Source organism: Hyaena hyaena, unplaced genomic scaffold (assembly GCF_003009895.1).
Source record: "Hyaena hyaena isolate Hyena2069 unplaced genomic scaffold, ASM300989v1 scaffold_25, whole genome shotgun sequence".
In the NCBI taxonomy this organism is placed as follows: domain Eukaryota; kingdom Metazoa; phylum Chordata; class Mammalia; order Carnivora; family Hyaenidae; genus Hyaena; species Hyaena hyaena.
Window position 1 is genome coordinate 5,668,329 of NW_024080657.1, and position 16,929 is coordinate 5,685,257.

The 16,929-nt window shown below is 41.5% G+C and overlaps 1 protein-coding gene across 1 annotated transcript in view; it reads right to left on the bottom strand.

The window, feature by feature from the left end:
- Positions 1-16,929, bottom strand: part of PTPRT (protein tyrosine phosphatase receptor type T) — an 803,437-nt gene that overhangs the window by 189,664 nt on the left and 596,844 nt on the right. Inside the window, exon 16 of the mRNA XM_039227066.1 lies at positions 9,446-9,482. Coding sequence (XP_039082997.1) covers positions 9,446-9,482 — 37 coding nt within the window. The remainder of the gene's footprint in view (positions 1-9,445; positions 9,483-16,929) is intronic.

Genomic DNA, 16,929 nt, shown 5'->3' on the forward strand with positions numbered 1-16,929 from the left:
ATAATGATGACCACTATTTAGTGTGTAATACGTTCCAGGCTTTGATTCTATCACTGCATTATAAACTCACGTGAACAAACACAGCACTATGACTGGTACACAGTACCACAGTACCATGAATGGTACCACAGATGGTTAATTTTTGCTAGCTTCCTTCACTATCCCTTCCTTCAACACTACATTGAAACCCAAAAGAGAAAGCTCTAATAGAGCTTTATTTTCTTTATTTCTAACCCTGTCTCCAGAAACATTTTCCCCTTTCTTTGACTCATGATTTTAAAATGCTTCCTATCCCTTTGTATCCCTTTGAGATACAACTGCTCTGGTGCATCAGATTTGAGCTAAGGTCAACTCAAGACAACAAGACAACCAGGTGTCCCAGGTCCTAGGTAGATAATTCTCATTTCTAGTTCACATGGATGAACTGAGAGGACAAGTGTTGGTCTTGATTTTGTTTTCCTGGACTCTACTGTACCAGCTTTGTCTTTCTGAGTGGTATGTGGAAAAGGTGTGTATGTGTGTGTCGGGAAAGAAGTTTGAACAGTTTAAGGAGAAGGGATAGTAGACGGACAGAAGACTAGAGAGATGTACCAGCAGTTGTAGAAAGAAAAATATTAATGGGTTGGGATATGTGAATGTCATCTTTGGGCTATTTTAATCTACTTATGATATAATCTTCTTCTATCTTGTCACAAAGTCTTCAGGAAAGCCAAATTATTCCTTTGGTATTTTAGGGCCTTGAAGACACTTGGTAAGAACAAAAGGGGCCAAGGGTCAAGGAGATCTTGTTATGCTCAAGCAATTCTGAGAACCCTCACTGTGGAAAATTCACCTTATTGGGTTTGGCTAGGGAAAAATAGCAATAACCTACTATAACCCCCAGCATACATCCTGGCCTTTCCTCTTTGAAATTCTGACAGGATTTCTAAGGACAGAACAAGAGTCAAGAGTTTTCCAATAGACTGACTCACTACAGTTTGCCTCACATGAGTAATCCTTCACTGGGGTCTCTACTCTAGCTACCACAACTAGATTTGGGCATCCTGGGGTCCCGAGTCCCTCCTGAAATTGTTAGGTAGATCAGGAGGAAAGGAAAAGTGCTACATTCAAACGGTAGCAGGTGCATGAGCAAAATGTTATACTTAGTCAATAAAAATATATGACTGCTATGTAGAATCTCACTTAAACATAATAACCTATCGATGAAGAGGTTAGGTACCAAGAGCTGAGACCAGCATCATTCCTGTGCCTGTTTCTGCACTTTGGATCTAGCCTAGTTCATTTGATAAATGTGTGATCTGTGGAATTGTATGAGAAATGACTAGAGCCTGGGCTGTGGCTTTTCTTTCTTAGAGAAGAACAGAGAGAGTCCTGAGTCTCTACATCTCCTGTCAGAGAAGGTTCAGAAGAATGGGAAGGAAGCTCAAGATGTTTATAATCTGTTATATTCTTGACCTTTTATGTACTTATTCCATGAAACATCTCAAAGAAGCTTCATAAAGATAGAGCCTTCCATATGGAATTGGGTCACCAGAGGAGGGGAGGACAGGCACTTGGAATTTCCTATCTTTTAGCAGACAATAACTACATCTTGCTTGGCTCCTCATACCACCTATGGCATTTTATTCTACGGATAAGGAATCTGTGGGCACATCATTCTCCTTCTTGGCTCCCGTCTTAGCATCTGCAAAATGAGGGCATCTCACTGGAGAATGGGTATTTATTGTCCTGCCAGTCTCTGCAGGGGTGAGAATCCATTATGAAGAGAGAAGAGAAAATGCTGGATGAAATGTCCTACCTCAGGCTTAGCCATTATAAAAAGAAGCCACATTTACAAAAGACCATTGCCCACGCCTCTTGCCTGTTGCCGTTGGGACAATGGTTTTAGTCCCATCACTACCACAGGGCGCTGTGGAACTACCGGTAACACTGGCCTCTTATCTCATGCTTCATTATTCTGGAGCTCAGCTTTCAGCACCTACTCTGAGGGGGCTGCTTTAATGGGATCGTTAGAGAGTGTTTACTAGATTAAAACTGTGGCTGTCTTCTACAAAGCAACTCTGCAAATGGCTTTATGGGTTTCCGGATTTATTTTGTCTCAATGACTAGGCTCAGTTTGCAAATCAAATCAAAGCTGATTTTTCTAACTGCCACTCGGGCGCACCCAGCGGGAGTCTGCAGAGCCAGCTGTGTTCCCTCTGTGGCTGGTGCCAGAGATGAGAGTGCTGTTGTCTGCTGGTGACCAGAGAGGTTCCAATAGGGAGAGGGCAGACAGGCAAGTACCTGCTTGACCTTAAGTGGGGCAGGGGGACAAAGTCAAAGAAAGCAAATTTTATCTTCTGGAAAGAGGAAAGGCAGACAGGATCTATGCGGCCTCAAAAACACATTGGCAGAATTAACAGGGAGCCAATATGGACTCATGGTATTGAGGCTCCCTCCAAATGAAGTGTCCTCCCATGGTGGGAGGAACTCTTTGGGCCAGTACTGAGGTCCCTATGACAGCAAATACCCAAGCAGAGCCTAGCTGGCCTTCCTGTGAGTGGATACTGTAGAATACAGAGTTGCTCTCCATCTTGTTCCTTTTTACTCCTACCTTGCAAGAGAACAGTTCTAACAAGTAGGTTGTATTAAAAAAAAAAAGAGGCCATGAAAGAATAACCCATTAGCTTGCCATCCATCCATCCATCTATCCATCGATCCATCAATTAATCAACTGATCCATCCACTCATTGATCCATTTGTTCATTCAATATATTTTATTGAGCACCAAAGTATGCTAGAATCAGTGCTCAAAATAGGCAAAATCCTTTTATTTCACTTAGAATGTGTCTGGGATATACACTATACATGCAAGCAAACAAAAAAAATGTACATATTTGCAAGTCAAAATGAATGCTATGAAAAAAAGCACAGGGTATGATTTCAGGTGGAAAATGTTGGGGATATACATTAGATTGGAGGTCAGGATGATCTTTCTGAGGAAGTGTGTCTATGTTGCAGTTTGAAGGATATTTACCTGTTTAGCAGGCACATACGGTGGCCAGATAATTTTGGGCAGAGGGGGCAGGATGAGCAAAGGCCCTGAAGTTAGAAGGAGCTCAGTAAGTTGGAAGAATATGATAAGTAAGAGGACAGAAGCTTGGGAGAGGCTGAAAGGTAGTAAGGGGTCAGATCATGCCGGGAAATCTGGGGGAGGCAGGGTGCATGGGCAAGAGAAAGTAGCAAAGTGAATGGAGGAAGGCAGGGGAGAATAAGACAGACAGGGGAGGGATTTGGGTGGAACTGGACATCAGTTTCTGGAGGAGAAACTGACTGGTATGGTTCTAGATCAGAAACCACTTTTCCCTTGGCCTGCTCTGAGTCAGAAAGGCATAAACTGAGATGCTCAGGTCCCTCCTTCAGCAGCTGTAGCCTGGGGCACCTTCCACCACAGAGGATAATCATCTTCCACAGGAAAGGCTGTTCCCTGCCCCCTTCCCCCCCAGCCTAAGCTTCAGCACCTTGGAAGTCTAAGTGTCCCACCGCATCTCTACATGCTCTATCTTCTTTGAGCATGTTCACCTTCCATCTTCAACCTGGTTCTGAAACTGAGCCCATCCCTCATCTTCCAAATATGAGGTAAACATTACTTGATGGGTCTACATGTACCTCCCGCTTACTTGCTCTATCTCACAATTCCTGTTTTAACTACACAAATGAAACCTCATTGTTATCTTTGTACTGCCCTCCCGTCGGGAGAATGAATAATAATAATTCTGTTTCTAAACCAAAAACTTAATGCTTATTTGCCCATTAGCTGAAGTTTTCCCTCTATAGCTCTAAACAAATTCCCAGGGTAGAGTGTCCCAAGCAGAGGGCTTTTAGGATTTTCTTTTAGCTCCTGAATTTGAAGCAATTCCATAAGCTTTTTCCTATCCCTCAACCCGATGATGAAACACATCCTCTGTATAACAAGAGCAATGTGGTGGAGGCCACTGGTGCCACTCCCAGATCCCCTTTCCAGGTTGGTGTACTATTCCCCGCCCCCCCCACTGCTGTGGGTATTGGGACTAAGGGCTCACATCTGTGACTTTCTCCAGAGACTTGTGCCAAAGCTCAGTGATGCCATTTCCCCTGGAGCCACCTGAGAGATGGAGGAGAGGGAGAAGGGTGAGGAAAGGGGGATGTACCAAGGACTCATTGTTACAGGGGGAGAGGCAGAAATCCCGATCTTCTTGCCTCAAAGCAGAACAACTTTGGAGAAATTTATACTACACTTGCATCTAGCCTAGGCTTGCATTTATTTAACAGATTCTTGCTTAATATTTTCTCTTTACCTATCCACTTCCCTCTTTCATTTACAGATTTCTTCCAAGGGCCCTCCCTCAATACATTACATGCACCCAAATCCCTGCTTCAGGTTCTGCTTCTCGGGAAACTGTTTTTAAGACAGCTCCCATTTGCCTTTATCTACTCATTGATAAATTCCACTTCCCTACTATGGCTGACCTCATATTCTAATCCTTTAAATTTCTAGCCAAAGTTAATAACAAGCAACCCCTGGCTGAACAACAAGATAAAAAAGAATGTGAATATGGGGCAATAATACCCTTCCATCAATGAAAAAGACTGTTTTCAACGCTTTTGAGGTGAGCCTGTCCTGATGTTAGAATCACCCCTTCTACTAGCAAATATCAAACTCCACCTCACAGTCCCTTAGCTGTGCCTTCAGTTTGTGGTTTTCTGGTGATATGCAAATCCCTACCCACTAAATCCTCTACATATAGGGATCTTGGCTCTTTACATGGGCTTTGGGCTAGGGGTGTGGCTCCTCTCACAGTCTGAGGTTCTGGATACTGTGTAATTCCCAGTGTTAGTTGAGAAGGGGTAGAGGTAGAGGTAATGGAAGGGTTGTCTCCCATACTGCACCAGTCCCAGAGAAGCAGAGCCCTGGATGATGGCCCAGGAACATACATGCCATTACTGCCTGGGGCTTTGGCACCAATGATACTTTAGTCCCCATTCAGTACATTTCACTTCTACTTGGAAGCACTGATCGTAATCATAATCCATTATTATCTGTTAAAATCACTCATGCAAGGTCTGTTTCTACACTAGAGGATAGGAACCATGCCTGCTGGCTCACCACAAAACCCTTCCTAGTTCCTTTCAAGGTACTGAGCAGACTACAATATTTTTTTCCAAAACACCTTGCAGTAAATACAACACTTATACGTTTACTATATCATCTGGTCCTCTAACAAACTGGGTGGTTGAGGCCTTGGTGTACTGGAGCTGGCTTGTATTAGCTTGCTAGAGCCAGGTTTTAAACACTCTGGACTTTTTTGCAAGCCAGTTGTTAAACCATTGGTAACCTGATATTGGACATGGTGGGGATATTTATACTTTGGAGATCAACAAAGACTGCAAATAAGGGCTTTTCTTTTACTACAAAGAACAGGTTTATCATGAAACCATTGACAGTAGAAATGTTAAAAAAAACATGTTCTGTGAATGGGTAGATGGGATAACTTGAAATATAGTGCTTTGGAGCTTCAGGAAGATCAACTGAGACTCTTAAGGTCTCTGACTCTTGTTGCAGTGAGATGCTGGCTTCAAATGCATTTACTCATTTCAGTGGGCATTTTTGGAGTGCCAGGAACTTCTGCAATGGCAAAATGTAATGGGGAAGTTAGTAGTTAAGACCAAGGAGCTCCTCATCAGAGATCTTCCTAGTCCAGGGCTGGTGGCTGTCCCAGAGAGCAGGCCCTGCTCAGGGCCCAGAAACATGACTAGATCAGGACCTGATGATAAACCATCATGTAGGGTCTGAGAAGAGTCCTGCTGTCACAGACCCAGGCATCATGTATGTGCAGACGGCCCACTGTATTTACCCTCTGCCAAGGGCTCCCTCCACAGAACCTGCAATTCTTCTGCCCAAAGCAGCCTCACTCAGCTTCCCAAGGGAACAGAAGCCAAATCTAGACCTCGGCCCACTGCCAGGGCCCCCCTCTGACAGGGCTGGTTCCTGCTCCTTGCACACACTTAAAAGCCATTGGAATTATACTGTGAATAATGAACAATTAAAGGCTCCGATGGAAACCACAAAGACACCGCCCCTAAATGCACAGGTCCTGTTATGCGTTGAACTATGCATCCATCCCCCAATTCCTATGTTGAAATCCCAACCCCACCGTGCCTCAGAATGTGTCCTTATTTGGTAATAGGGTCCTTGTAGATGTAATTAGTTAATTTAGGATGAGGTCAACCTGGAGTAGGGTGGGCTCCTAATCTAACAGTACCCAGTGTCTCTATAAAATAGGGGAAACTTGGACATGAGATGCCCACAGGGAGAATATTATGTCAAGATGCAAAACAAGGAACAACGAAGATTGCTAGCAGCTAGGGGAAAGGCATGGATCAGATCCTCCCCTCACAGTCCTCAAAGGAGCCAACCCTGCTGACATCTTGACCTCAGACTTCCAGCCTCCAGAATGTGAGGCAAGAAATTTTGTTGTTAAGCCACTCAGCTGCTGGCACTTTGGTACAGCAGCCACAGAAAACTATTTTAGGTCCCTTGCTTTGCAACCCTCCAAACTGGGCAGCACTGCATTAGAGTTCAGGTGACTAACAGGAATGCTGCAGATAGACAAGGGTTAGAGCCCTATGCTGGAGCCAGGTGTGCAATCTAACAGAAGAGGCACTGGGCTTGGGGTCAGGTCAGAAAGACCTTGCCTGAGTGCTAGGGACTGTTACATTCTCCCTGGAAGCCCTTCTGTTCTGTGGGACTCAAGAGGTGACCACAGACACCATCAGGAGTCACCAGAGACAGGGACAAAAACATCAGTGGAGCAGTGGCTTGAGTTTGCACATGTGATCTGGCAGTCCCCAAAAAAAGGTGCCATGACGACAAACAGGTGTCAAGTGCTTGGAGTGAGCCGAGTGGCCAGTGCAATATGTCACTGGCACTTTAGAAACTGCCAATGCCTGTGGAATTCCCATTATCTTATTTTTCTCTATTAAAAGGAATAGTGTTTTTAGCAAACCCACAAAATGGGGAAATTTGATTCAGGAAAGAGATGGGCCGAATATTGATTCCTGGCCTTAGATCCTTGCTACAGAGTCCTCATGAAGAGTGCATGGAATTAGAGAGGGTCTCCCTTTAATCAACCCCAGATGCTCCAAGGCTAATGTGAGGCACAGAGTAGACACCAACCAAACACAGGTCTCCTTTCCTTTGTCCTTTCTCGGCTTTTTCTCACCAAGCATCCTCTTCTCTGAGGTGGTGCTGAGAGGGGTGACTCTCTGGGGCTCCGGGAGACTGGCATCTTCCACTGCCCAGTTCTCTGTCCTATTCCAGGTGCTCTGAGAGCCACGCCTCAGAGACCTGGAAAGTGAGGGTGTCTGGGAATCTACCTCTGACTCCTGACTCCTTCCTGCCCTACTAGGGCTCGGTCATCTGGGAATCCACATTCATTCACTGTTCCCATCCCTCCGCACACCCACATGTTGCACGTGCACACCCCCACTAAAGAAGACTGTATCCTACAAATCAAACGGGCGGAGAAGTCCTTATGCTTAGAAGAGGTACAAGTCTTCCTCTCTAGCTCTTTCAAGGCCACTGAAGTTCTACTGCAGGTCAGCGATACAGCTCTAGAGAAGTGTGGTGTGCTGGGTCTCTAGGACTATGAGGACAGTGGATCCTGAACTTGCCCCAGAAGTAGTTTTAATTATTCTCTTGCAAAGTCCCCATATGTATCTCTTGCCCATCCAACCCAATTCTCAGTTTAGAAAATAGGATCCAACAAAGTACCCTTTAGGGGGGCTTATGTCCCAGAGGGTATCCTTAGAATACCAACGCCCTCCCCCCATGGAGGGCACGTCAACCCCTCTCTTGTCTAGAAGTCAAGAGCTAGAGGGGAGCCATGGTGGGTGAAGGAGGTCTCCCTGTATGTTTCCTTCCTTCCCCGCTGCCCCTTTAAATGGGATGCAGCAGACACTTGGCTGTCCTGCTTGAGTCTGGAGCTCTAATGCTACCCAATTGATGATGCTCTTCCTCCTGGATTATCTGTTTTCCTCAGCGGGAAAGCCTGCTAAGGCCTGTGATTTGTGTCACTTTTGTTTGCAGGCCATCAATTCTCCTTGTCTCACAAAGAGTAGTTTATCTCTGTCTGTCCAGTAGCCTGAGTTCCTGAGAGAGAACAAGTTAGGGACACGCCGGCCTCTCATGACTTATGTGAAATCAGAGGGGCTTCTTATCACAGTGAGTCCTTGGTGCTTCTGTCTTCTCCTTCCTCTTGTATCATCTTCCCCTTTCAGCCTACATACTGAGATGCTTTTCTTCAAAGTTATGGAAGACAAGAGTGATACGTCTTGGGGTATATTTTGTGAAATAACCATAGATATTTTCCTCCTTTACTTCTATCTCCCCCACTCCCTCATCTCTATCTCTTCCCACACATATGTATGCATTTTCCTCTGTATGATTGTGCATACATGTATATATTCACCTAGTTATGTATGCACTTGGGTCACGGTCTTTGTCTATGGTTTATACCTATGATTATATGTCTATTTATAATTGTCATCTCTGGGGAAGCATCCTATGTAACTATATATACTGTCAATAAATGCAGGGAACAACAGAACTGTCCAATTTTCATGTGTTTATATGGAGAAAATAGCTGTTAAAAATATCCATTCTATAACAAAAAGATAAACCTGATTTCTAACCACTCAACCTTGTAATAGGTTAAATGATAACAAACCATTCATTGATTTTTTTTTAAAGAGTAATAAACAGAAACATGTACCAATTGAAATGGCCAGGCAATTCAATTATAATTAGGAAAACAAAAAAGTGATGAGCCTGAACAATGCTGCCTTAGTTTTGGGGATAAGTATTGAAAATGCCAACTACATAACAATGCAGTGTTTGTTTTCTCATTATTAAAGGCACCGACACTATCACCTCATTTGTGAAAGCCAAACCCAATTGAAAAAAAGCACAGAACTCAGAAAATAGGTCTAAGATACATGCTCAATAAATACCCACATAAGCACAAACCCAAATATAATGAAAATATATAGTAGAAGACTATGTGAGTGAATTTAAATTCATCACTCTAGTGATTAATGTACCAGTCCATTTGTCTGTCCATGGGTCTGTCAGTCCGTTTATCTGTCCATGAATGCATCCATCCATCTATCCACTGATTCAACAAGTATGTTTTGAGCTCTTACTATGTTTTACGCACTGTTATTAATATATGATATATTTATTTATTAATGTATACTACAGATATATATTAATACCTAGATGCAAATGACTCCAGTAAAAATAACAATTTTTCACTGAAAAGAAACAATTCTTTCCTTTATTTTTAGTAATTGTTGCTTAAACTTTGTGTGGCTAGAAGGAGAAGTACTTAAATGGCTGAAGACAGACAAGGACATGCCAACATACCTTTCGTAGCCAGGCGAACGCAGTTGATTTTGGTCTCCTGTGAACAACAAAAGTGAGGTTCCAATTAATTAGTTGTGGGCTTAGTTTGTTATACAAAGAAAAAATACGCTATGTATATGCATATATATGCATGCATATGTATTTGTAATTAGAATTTAAAAAGTTTCTTTTCCATTTCTTGCCCCATTGGAATCACTTTTTTTTTTCATTTTAAGATTTTAAGTAATCTTTACTCCCAGTGCAGGGCTTGAACCTATAACCCGCAGATCAATAATCACATGCTCTACCAACTGAGGCAGCCAGGCACCCCTGTATTCACCTTTTAATTCCATTTCTTCATTTCTTTTCAGGATACGTACATACTTTGTACCTTTCACCTCCCGGTTCCCATTACCTCATAAGCTTCTTCCCAGACAGAACCGCTTATAAACATCAAATCTTACAACTGCCCAGCACAGGACGACAACTTTAACAATGATACTAGATGGGTATACTGTGGCATGTGTTAGTAGATGGCACCAACAGTATCTTTGGGAAACTATGCTGATAAGTAAATAATGCATCTATCTGCACAGACTGAAACAGATATTTGACAAGGTCCCAGTCAATATGAACCTGTAAAATTAAACTGCAAGGTTCCTACTATCTAATCAGAAGTTGATCTTCCTGGCAACCAGCATCCTCCTTGGGTGGGGTCCAAGAGTCACCTTCATTAATATATCAAAAGACACCTTTATCACCATTGACACTTAGGAAATTCTTAAGGATTAGAAAGCTGAAGCCATGGATAAACACCAAATACATATGAGAAATATATTTTGGTCATCTGAAAGACTAAAAATATATTTCTTATATGAGATCACAATATTGCATCAGGGTTATGAAGAAATACAAAACCCATGAATTGCAGAGGCGAGAAAGAGTAAAGGTGTTATTTCCCACTCAAACCAACATGTCCAATGTAGGTGCGTGAATGGGTCTGAGGTGGGGTAGTAGTGGTGGTTGGGGGATACTATAACCACTGTAGTCACTCAGAGACCAAGGCTGGTACCTCCATTTTAACACAAGGCTTCACTGTTCACTGAGGCAGGAGAAGAGAATGCTGGAGCTGGGCAGTGGCAATTAAATGCTTTGTATCAGAAACTACACTTACTTGACTCGAGTTTCATTGATTAGAAGCAGTCCTATGGCAATGCCTAACTTAAGTGAGGGAAGACACGGTAAATGTCTACAGCAGAGTCTATTTTCTGTAAGTATACCTCTGAATGCTAGAAACTGTCACTTTGATTAAACAAACTCAAGTACGACACTCCCCCAGTTGGTCTTGATTCTGTTCCTTAGACCATAGAAAGTCTGCCCTTGCTTGTGTAGGAGAGATGTTTGGATACTGAAAGATGGTTCTCACGTCCTTTAACATTCTACTTCTTCAACAATTCCAACGATAAGAGTTCAAGTCCTTTGAACCAATATTGATACTTATCCTAGGACATCCTCCAGTTTGTCCCTCTTAATGAGAAAGGACTAGAATATGAAGCAGCAGTCTACATGTGGTCTTGTCAATATATGATTACCTTGATTATCACCATTTTCTATTTTTCTTAGTGATACTGGGCTTCTGTTCACATAGTCAACATCCCAGTTTTTCATTCATCGTGATGAATGTGCCATTAACCTTCCCTCTAGCAAAAAAAAAAAAAATCTGCCTGCTTCTACATACACAAATGTGGTTGAATTTCTGGACTTCAAGTACAAAGTCATATACTGACTTCTGCTATTGACTTCCATCTTCTTTGTTCTGATTACTATTGCTTGTCCTTATATGCTTCACCACATGCAAATTTTTGAAAATATTATTTCTATATTTTTATACAGATCATAAATATAAGTGATAACCTGGAAAATGGCACTGATAGAGCTCTGTGACATGTACCAGAATCCATCTTCCAGGTTGGCATTTATTGCTCAGCAGAATTTGTGGTGGTTATCTAACTAGTCATCTTCCTCAACTGTTTACGCACTTGGATCCTACCGCTGTGTTTTTCCACAAAAATAGCTTGAGAATAGGGTCAAACTTACTTCAGATACTCATGCTCTGTCTACCACATTCCCGGAATCTATCATCCTAAGAACTCTCTCAAAGAAAGAAGGTTGGGTTGACATGACTTGTTCTTTGGAACAAGTGTTTCCTTTACTTTCCTTTAATGCTTAAAAGTGCTCTTTTTAAAAATAAACAATTGCTTTGTTAAAAAAGTTGAAAATGCAGAAATGACTCAAATATATGAAGTATTCATTTGAGGTGTTCATGTGATATTTGAAGAATGCTATATTTCAAGAAAAAAATATTTTTTACAAAAGGACATCCAGAAGACAGGAAGAAGGAAAAATTACGAATAAAAAATATGAAAATAAAGTAGAACTCTCTAAATGTGATGCCAAAGAAGTGTCAGTAACAAATGAGCTAAGACCTGAAAATGATAATAAAAGTGAGCCAACTAACTTTTTGTTTTCATGTTTGGAGAAAGAGCAGATGTTCAACTCTTGTTGGCTTCCATTTCTTCTCTCTGGTTTAAAGCGTCAGTGAAGTGAAGCCTGAGATGGTTACAGAAAGCTCGAGTTCCTGAGGACTGAAAGCAGTCTGCACATGGGTGTACACCACCATGATGACCATCACCCAGAAACTGTGCAGGGTGGGTGCCATACCAAGAGATGAGGAATGGTCAGAAGGATCTCTTTATATTAATATGATGAAAAAAGATTTTACAAGTGCTATATTAGGAAACTTGCCAATTGTGCAAGATTATTGCATACAACAATGGGCAAGAGTCTGATGAGGTTTCACGGCTGGGGGTAATCCGTAAATAGGGATCTAGACTTCAAAGAGAGTCAATATAATCTTTTCACATGTAAGAATATATTCTCAGGGAATAACCTGAAATACAAAAGGTTTATATTCTAAGATGTTCGTTCCAGTGTTCTTAATAAAAGTGAAAGTGAAGTGCCACATACCAGTCTAACCCTACAGGCATGGTAAAGAAGGCTGTGGTCTATCCACACAGTGGAATATTATGAAGCTAACCAAAAATGATTGTGAGTGCCACGTAATATGGAATAGTACATGTAAGAAAATATTAAATGAATAAAGCGAAGTATGATCTTTACTACAACTAACATGCAAAGATAAGTCTTTAAAAATAATGTGTGAAGGAAGTATACTAAATCTTTAGAAGCATTACTTCATTCATTTGAAGTACAACATACATACAGACAAGTATACTAACCTAAACTATAATTTTCTAAGTTTTCTTTCTTTAAGTTTTTACTTGGGGGGGGGGGAGAGCGAGAGAGCACGCACGGAGGAGAGAGAGAGGCAGAGGGAGACAGAGAATCATTTTTTTTAAAGTTTTATTTATTTTGAGAGATAGAGAGAGAGAGAGAGAGAGAGAGAGAGAGTGTGTGTGTGTGTGTGTGTGTGTGTGTGTGTGTGTGTGTGACCACATACCTTTGCCTGTTAGCAGGGGAGGGGCAGAGAGAGGGAGAGAGAGAATCCCAAGCAGGCTCCTTGCTGTCAGGGTGGAGCCCAGCAAGGCTGAAACTCATAAAGTATGGGATCATGACCTGAGCCAAAACCAAGAATCAGATGCTTAATTGACTGAGCCACCCAGGCATCCCAAGTATGCCAAGTTTTTTGCAAAGTGAACACGTACCTATGGCCAGTACCCCAGATGAAAACACCAAATATTACCAGCACATCATGCTCCCCCTGCGTCACTTCATCCCTGAAGTACTGAACCCTAACCTGTCTTTGGTGGGAATGTTCTCTTTAAAATGTGTCATATTAAAAGGAATCTGGGTAGCTTCAATATTTTGCTGCTTTCTTTCCTTCATTGGGTCATTTGTGACAACTTTCTGAGAATTGTCCTCCCTTCCACAGTTGCATGTGTGAAAGTGAGCCATTTCCGACACCACCTCCTCCACCCCGCATCTATTAAAAGCTGTTTTCTATAATCTGGAGTGCATGTCTCATTATATTTGACTCTCGCTGGCTCTCACAAACATGATGTTGACATGGCTGCTTTCTCCCAAGTTCCTGACACCTTTAATTCCGTAACCAATTTGTCTTTGTTGGTTAGAATTAGATACAGAATAACAAAGTCCTAAGTCACTCTCTTGCCCTTTTCGTGATTTAACTGTTAGCAAGCAAGTCGGGAACATGCTAGACATTCTGTATCCCAACATATGGAAAGTCTGGTCAGTGTGCACATACCCAAAGTCCCCAGTCCATTCAATAAACAGGAAATGAGTACTTTCTTTGTGCCAAGATTATATAAAGCTTTGGGAAAAGGAAAAACATTTGGTATATTTTCTGTTCTATCTCCATTAATTATATCCTACTTCTAGATGTGTCATATATTCTGGGACAGTACAATATAATTTCCTTTCCCTATCATTTTAACTTCATTCACATCCTACTCCCCAATCCAGACTTGCAAATTTGGACACAGGTATATATCATCTTGGAGAAGAATTTAATATCTTAACTGTTGTGATTCTGTTGAGAACTGCTTCTACTTAAGCTCTGCTAGTGCTGAGCAATATAAAGCAAGTCACTGCTGCTCTCTATGGCTCAATTTCCCCATCAATCAAATAACAGAGAAAGGGTTGGAAAAAGCCATTTGAGTAGAGTGGGAAGCTTGCTTCAAGTTCTCAAAATGCTGAGTCTGGTTTCAGCTACTGGCTGTACTCCTGTTCTTTCAGTACTCTGTTTTTTTGACACTACTCCATATCATCATAGCACAACCCACAACACACAGCTTACTAAAAAAACCCCAAAACCAACAAAACAAACAAAAAAACCCCAAAAAGCTATCACCTACCTTATTTCTCGGAATGCCTCATGGTCTACACCTACTTACCTACACATAGCCTCCATTTCAAGATTAGATCAAGTTTGACTCATCTATATATCCATCCTTCAGCCGTCTGCTGAAATTATAGGATGTTTCTCTAATTCAGAGACTTATAGCATAGTGTCCAAGCCATCAAATATTTCAGTAGATGCTGCTTATTATCCTGTTAGACTTAGGTTAAGTTGTGCCACTACCCTGACCAAGAAGCCCTAGGTACCTGGGTAGTACATACAATTCTTACTCTATTCCCATTAGACTGCCCTATGGACAGGATGGGGATTTGGTTCTGACCCCAGTTTTCACACAATTTTCCCACTTACCCTAACTGATGCCTCTGTCTTCTCTAAGACTGAGATACCCTAGTAAATACAATGGGAATTAGCCCTGACACCATAGTCTAGTTTTCCCAGCTGCTTTGGCTCCCGCCTTAATATTCCTCTAAGACTTGGCTAGGGCCCCAACAGCCCATTTATCCCTTTATTTATTCATTTGGTCAGCCAATCAACATTTATTGATGTGATCACTATTGATTATATTGATGATTACTGAATGATCATTATGTGCGAGGCATTGTGCTGGGTATTAGTGTTATAGGATGAGCGAAACAGACATGATCCATGTCTTCATGGAACATGTACACATTATTTTCCAATATTTGTGACATTAGATACCTATGGTCACAAATAAGTATCTGATTACAAGTTGCAATAAACACTGCAAGGAATAAGTATTAGGTGCTAAGTATGTGTAAGAAGAAGACATGAAGTGTGGATGGGAAGGAAAATGATACACTGCCTTGAGAAAAGACCATTTAACTTGTGACTCAGGGGATAAGTAGGAGTTAGATATATGAAGTATCAAAAAAATGTGTCTTGGATCCAGGAACAGATGTACAAAGACTTGGACATGAGAAAATGCATGCTGTAGTTGAAGATATAAACAAGTCTGGAACGGTTACATTATAAAGAAGGACTTGGAGAATGATATGAGGTGAAGCCAGAGAAAGAAGCCTGGTAGAGCCTTTCAGACTGTATAGAGTTTTGGTCTATATTTTAAAAACAACTGGAAGCTATCAAAGATTTATTTGCAGAAACAATGAAGTTTTCAGATTTACATTTTTTAAAATGCAGAGAATGTTATGGGTGCTTGGGTGGCTCAATTAGTTAAGCTTCTTAATCTTGATTTAAGCTCAGGTCATGATCTCACAGTTCCTGAGATCAAGCCCCACATCAGGCTCGGCGCTGAAAGCAAGGAGCCTGCTTGGGATTCTCTTTCTCCCTGTCTCTCTGCCCACCTCCAGGCTTTCTCTCTCTCCCTCTCTCAAAACAAACAAACATTAAAAAATAAAATAATATAATAAAGTGTAGAGACTATTATATACAGAATAGACTTATGGTATAAGAGAAACTACTCAGTAGGAAGAGTATGCTGTAGTCTAGCCAAGAGATGGTAGTGGCCAAGAAAGTGACTAAAAAGATCCTGTTTCAACTTCACCCATCCTTGGAAGGCATAGTTTAATAGGTGGAAAGGACTTGAAATATTCAAAGGACCCAAAGACCCAAAAGATCTATTCCAAGTTTGTAATAATATAATTCAACTTCAAAAAAAAGTTCTCAAGGACTCAAGGCAAAGAAATCAAATTCACAAGGGCAAGAGATGCCATGAGATATCTCCAAACCAACATAAAAGCCTAGGAAATATGGGGCAGCATTTTCAAGAAACTTAAAGAGTGAAATTATGAACCAAGGGTTTTATAGCTAGCCAGTTATTGTTGAATATCAAAGCTATAGGAAAGTAACTTTCAACATTCAATAACTCAATGAATACTATGCTCATGACTCTTTCCTGAGGAATATATAAGAGGATAAATTTCACTCAACTAAAAACGGATGGAGAAAATTTCAGCAAAAGGATTAATGGTAAGCATTTAATATATTTATTCTAAATATAAGACTAAAACAAGGTAGGGACATAAATGAGAGTAGAACACAGAAATGTTACATTTTCTGACAATGCAGGAGTAACGCAAGAAAAAGTGAGAAAGAGAATAAATAGGGGAACAGGAGAGTTGGATAAATTCATTGGTTGTTCACAGGCACTAGGTGAAAGTCAATGGATACCATCAAAAACTGACAAGCCAGTGATGTCTGCAAGATGGCAGTTATGAGTCTCCAGCACTCATCCTCCCACAGAAATATAGTTTTCTCCTCCCACCCGTGGAGGAGAGTACCTTTATGGGAGCTCAGAAGTCCAGCAGAGAGATTGCAGTACTCCACTAGAGCAAAAAGTCTGAAAGCAAATGCACTGAAGAGGGTAAGAAGAGCAATTTCATTTTACTCATGTCACAGGTCTCCTAAAGTGGCACAGCCCAGTGCCAAGAGAGACCCCTTAGCCCATGATTTCTTTCCTGGGGGAATGTAGGAGCACAGTGAACCCCTGGCTTCCCCAGACAGGCAAGATGCTGCCCAAGAAGCCCATTTTTTTGGTGTCCCAACGAGAGCACTGAGAGGATCAGCATGCATGCTAAATAGTCTGAGGGATGTTCAGAGCAGGGAAAAGAAAAATGTGGTATATACA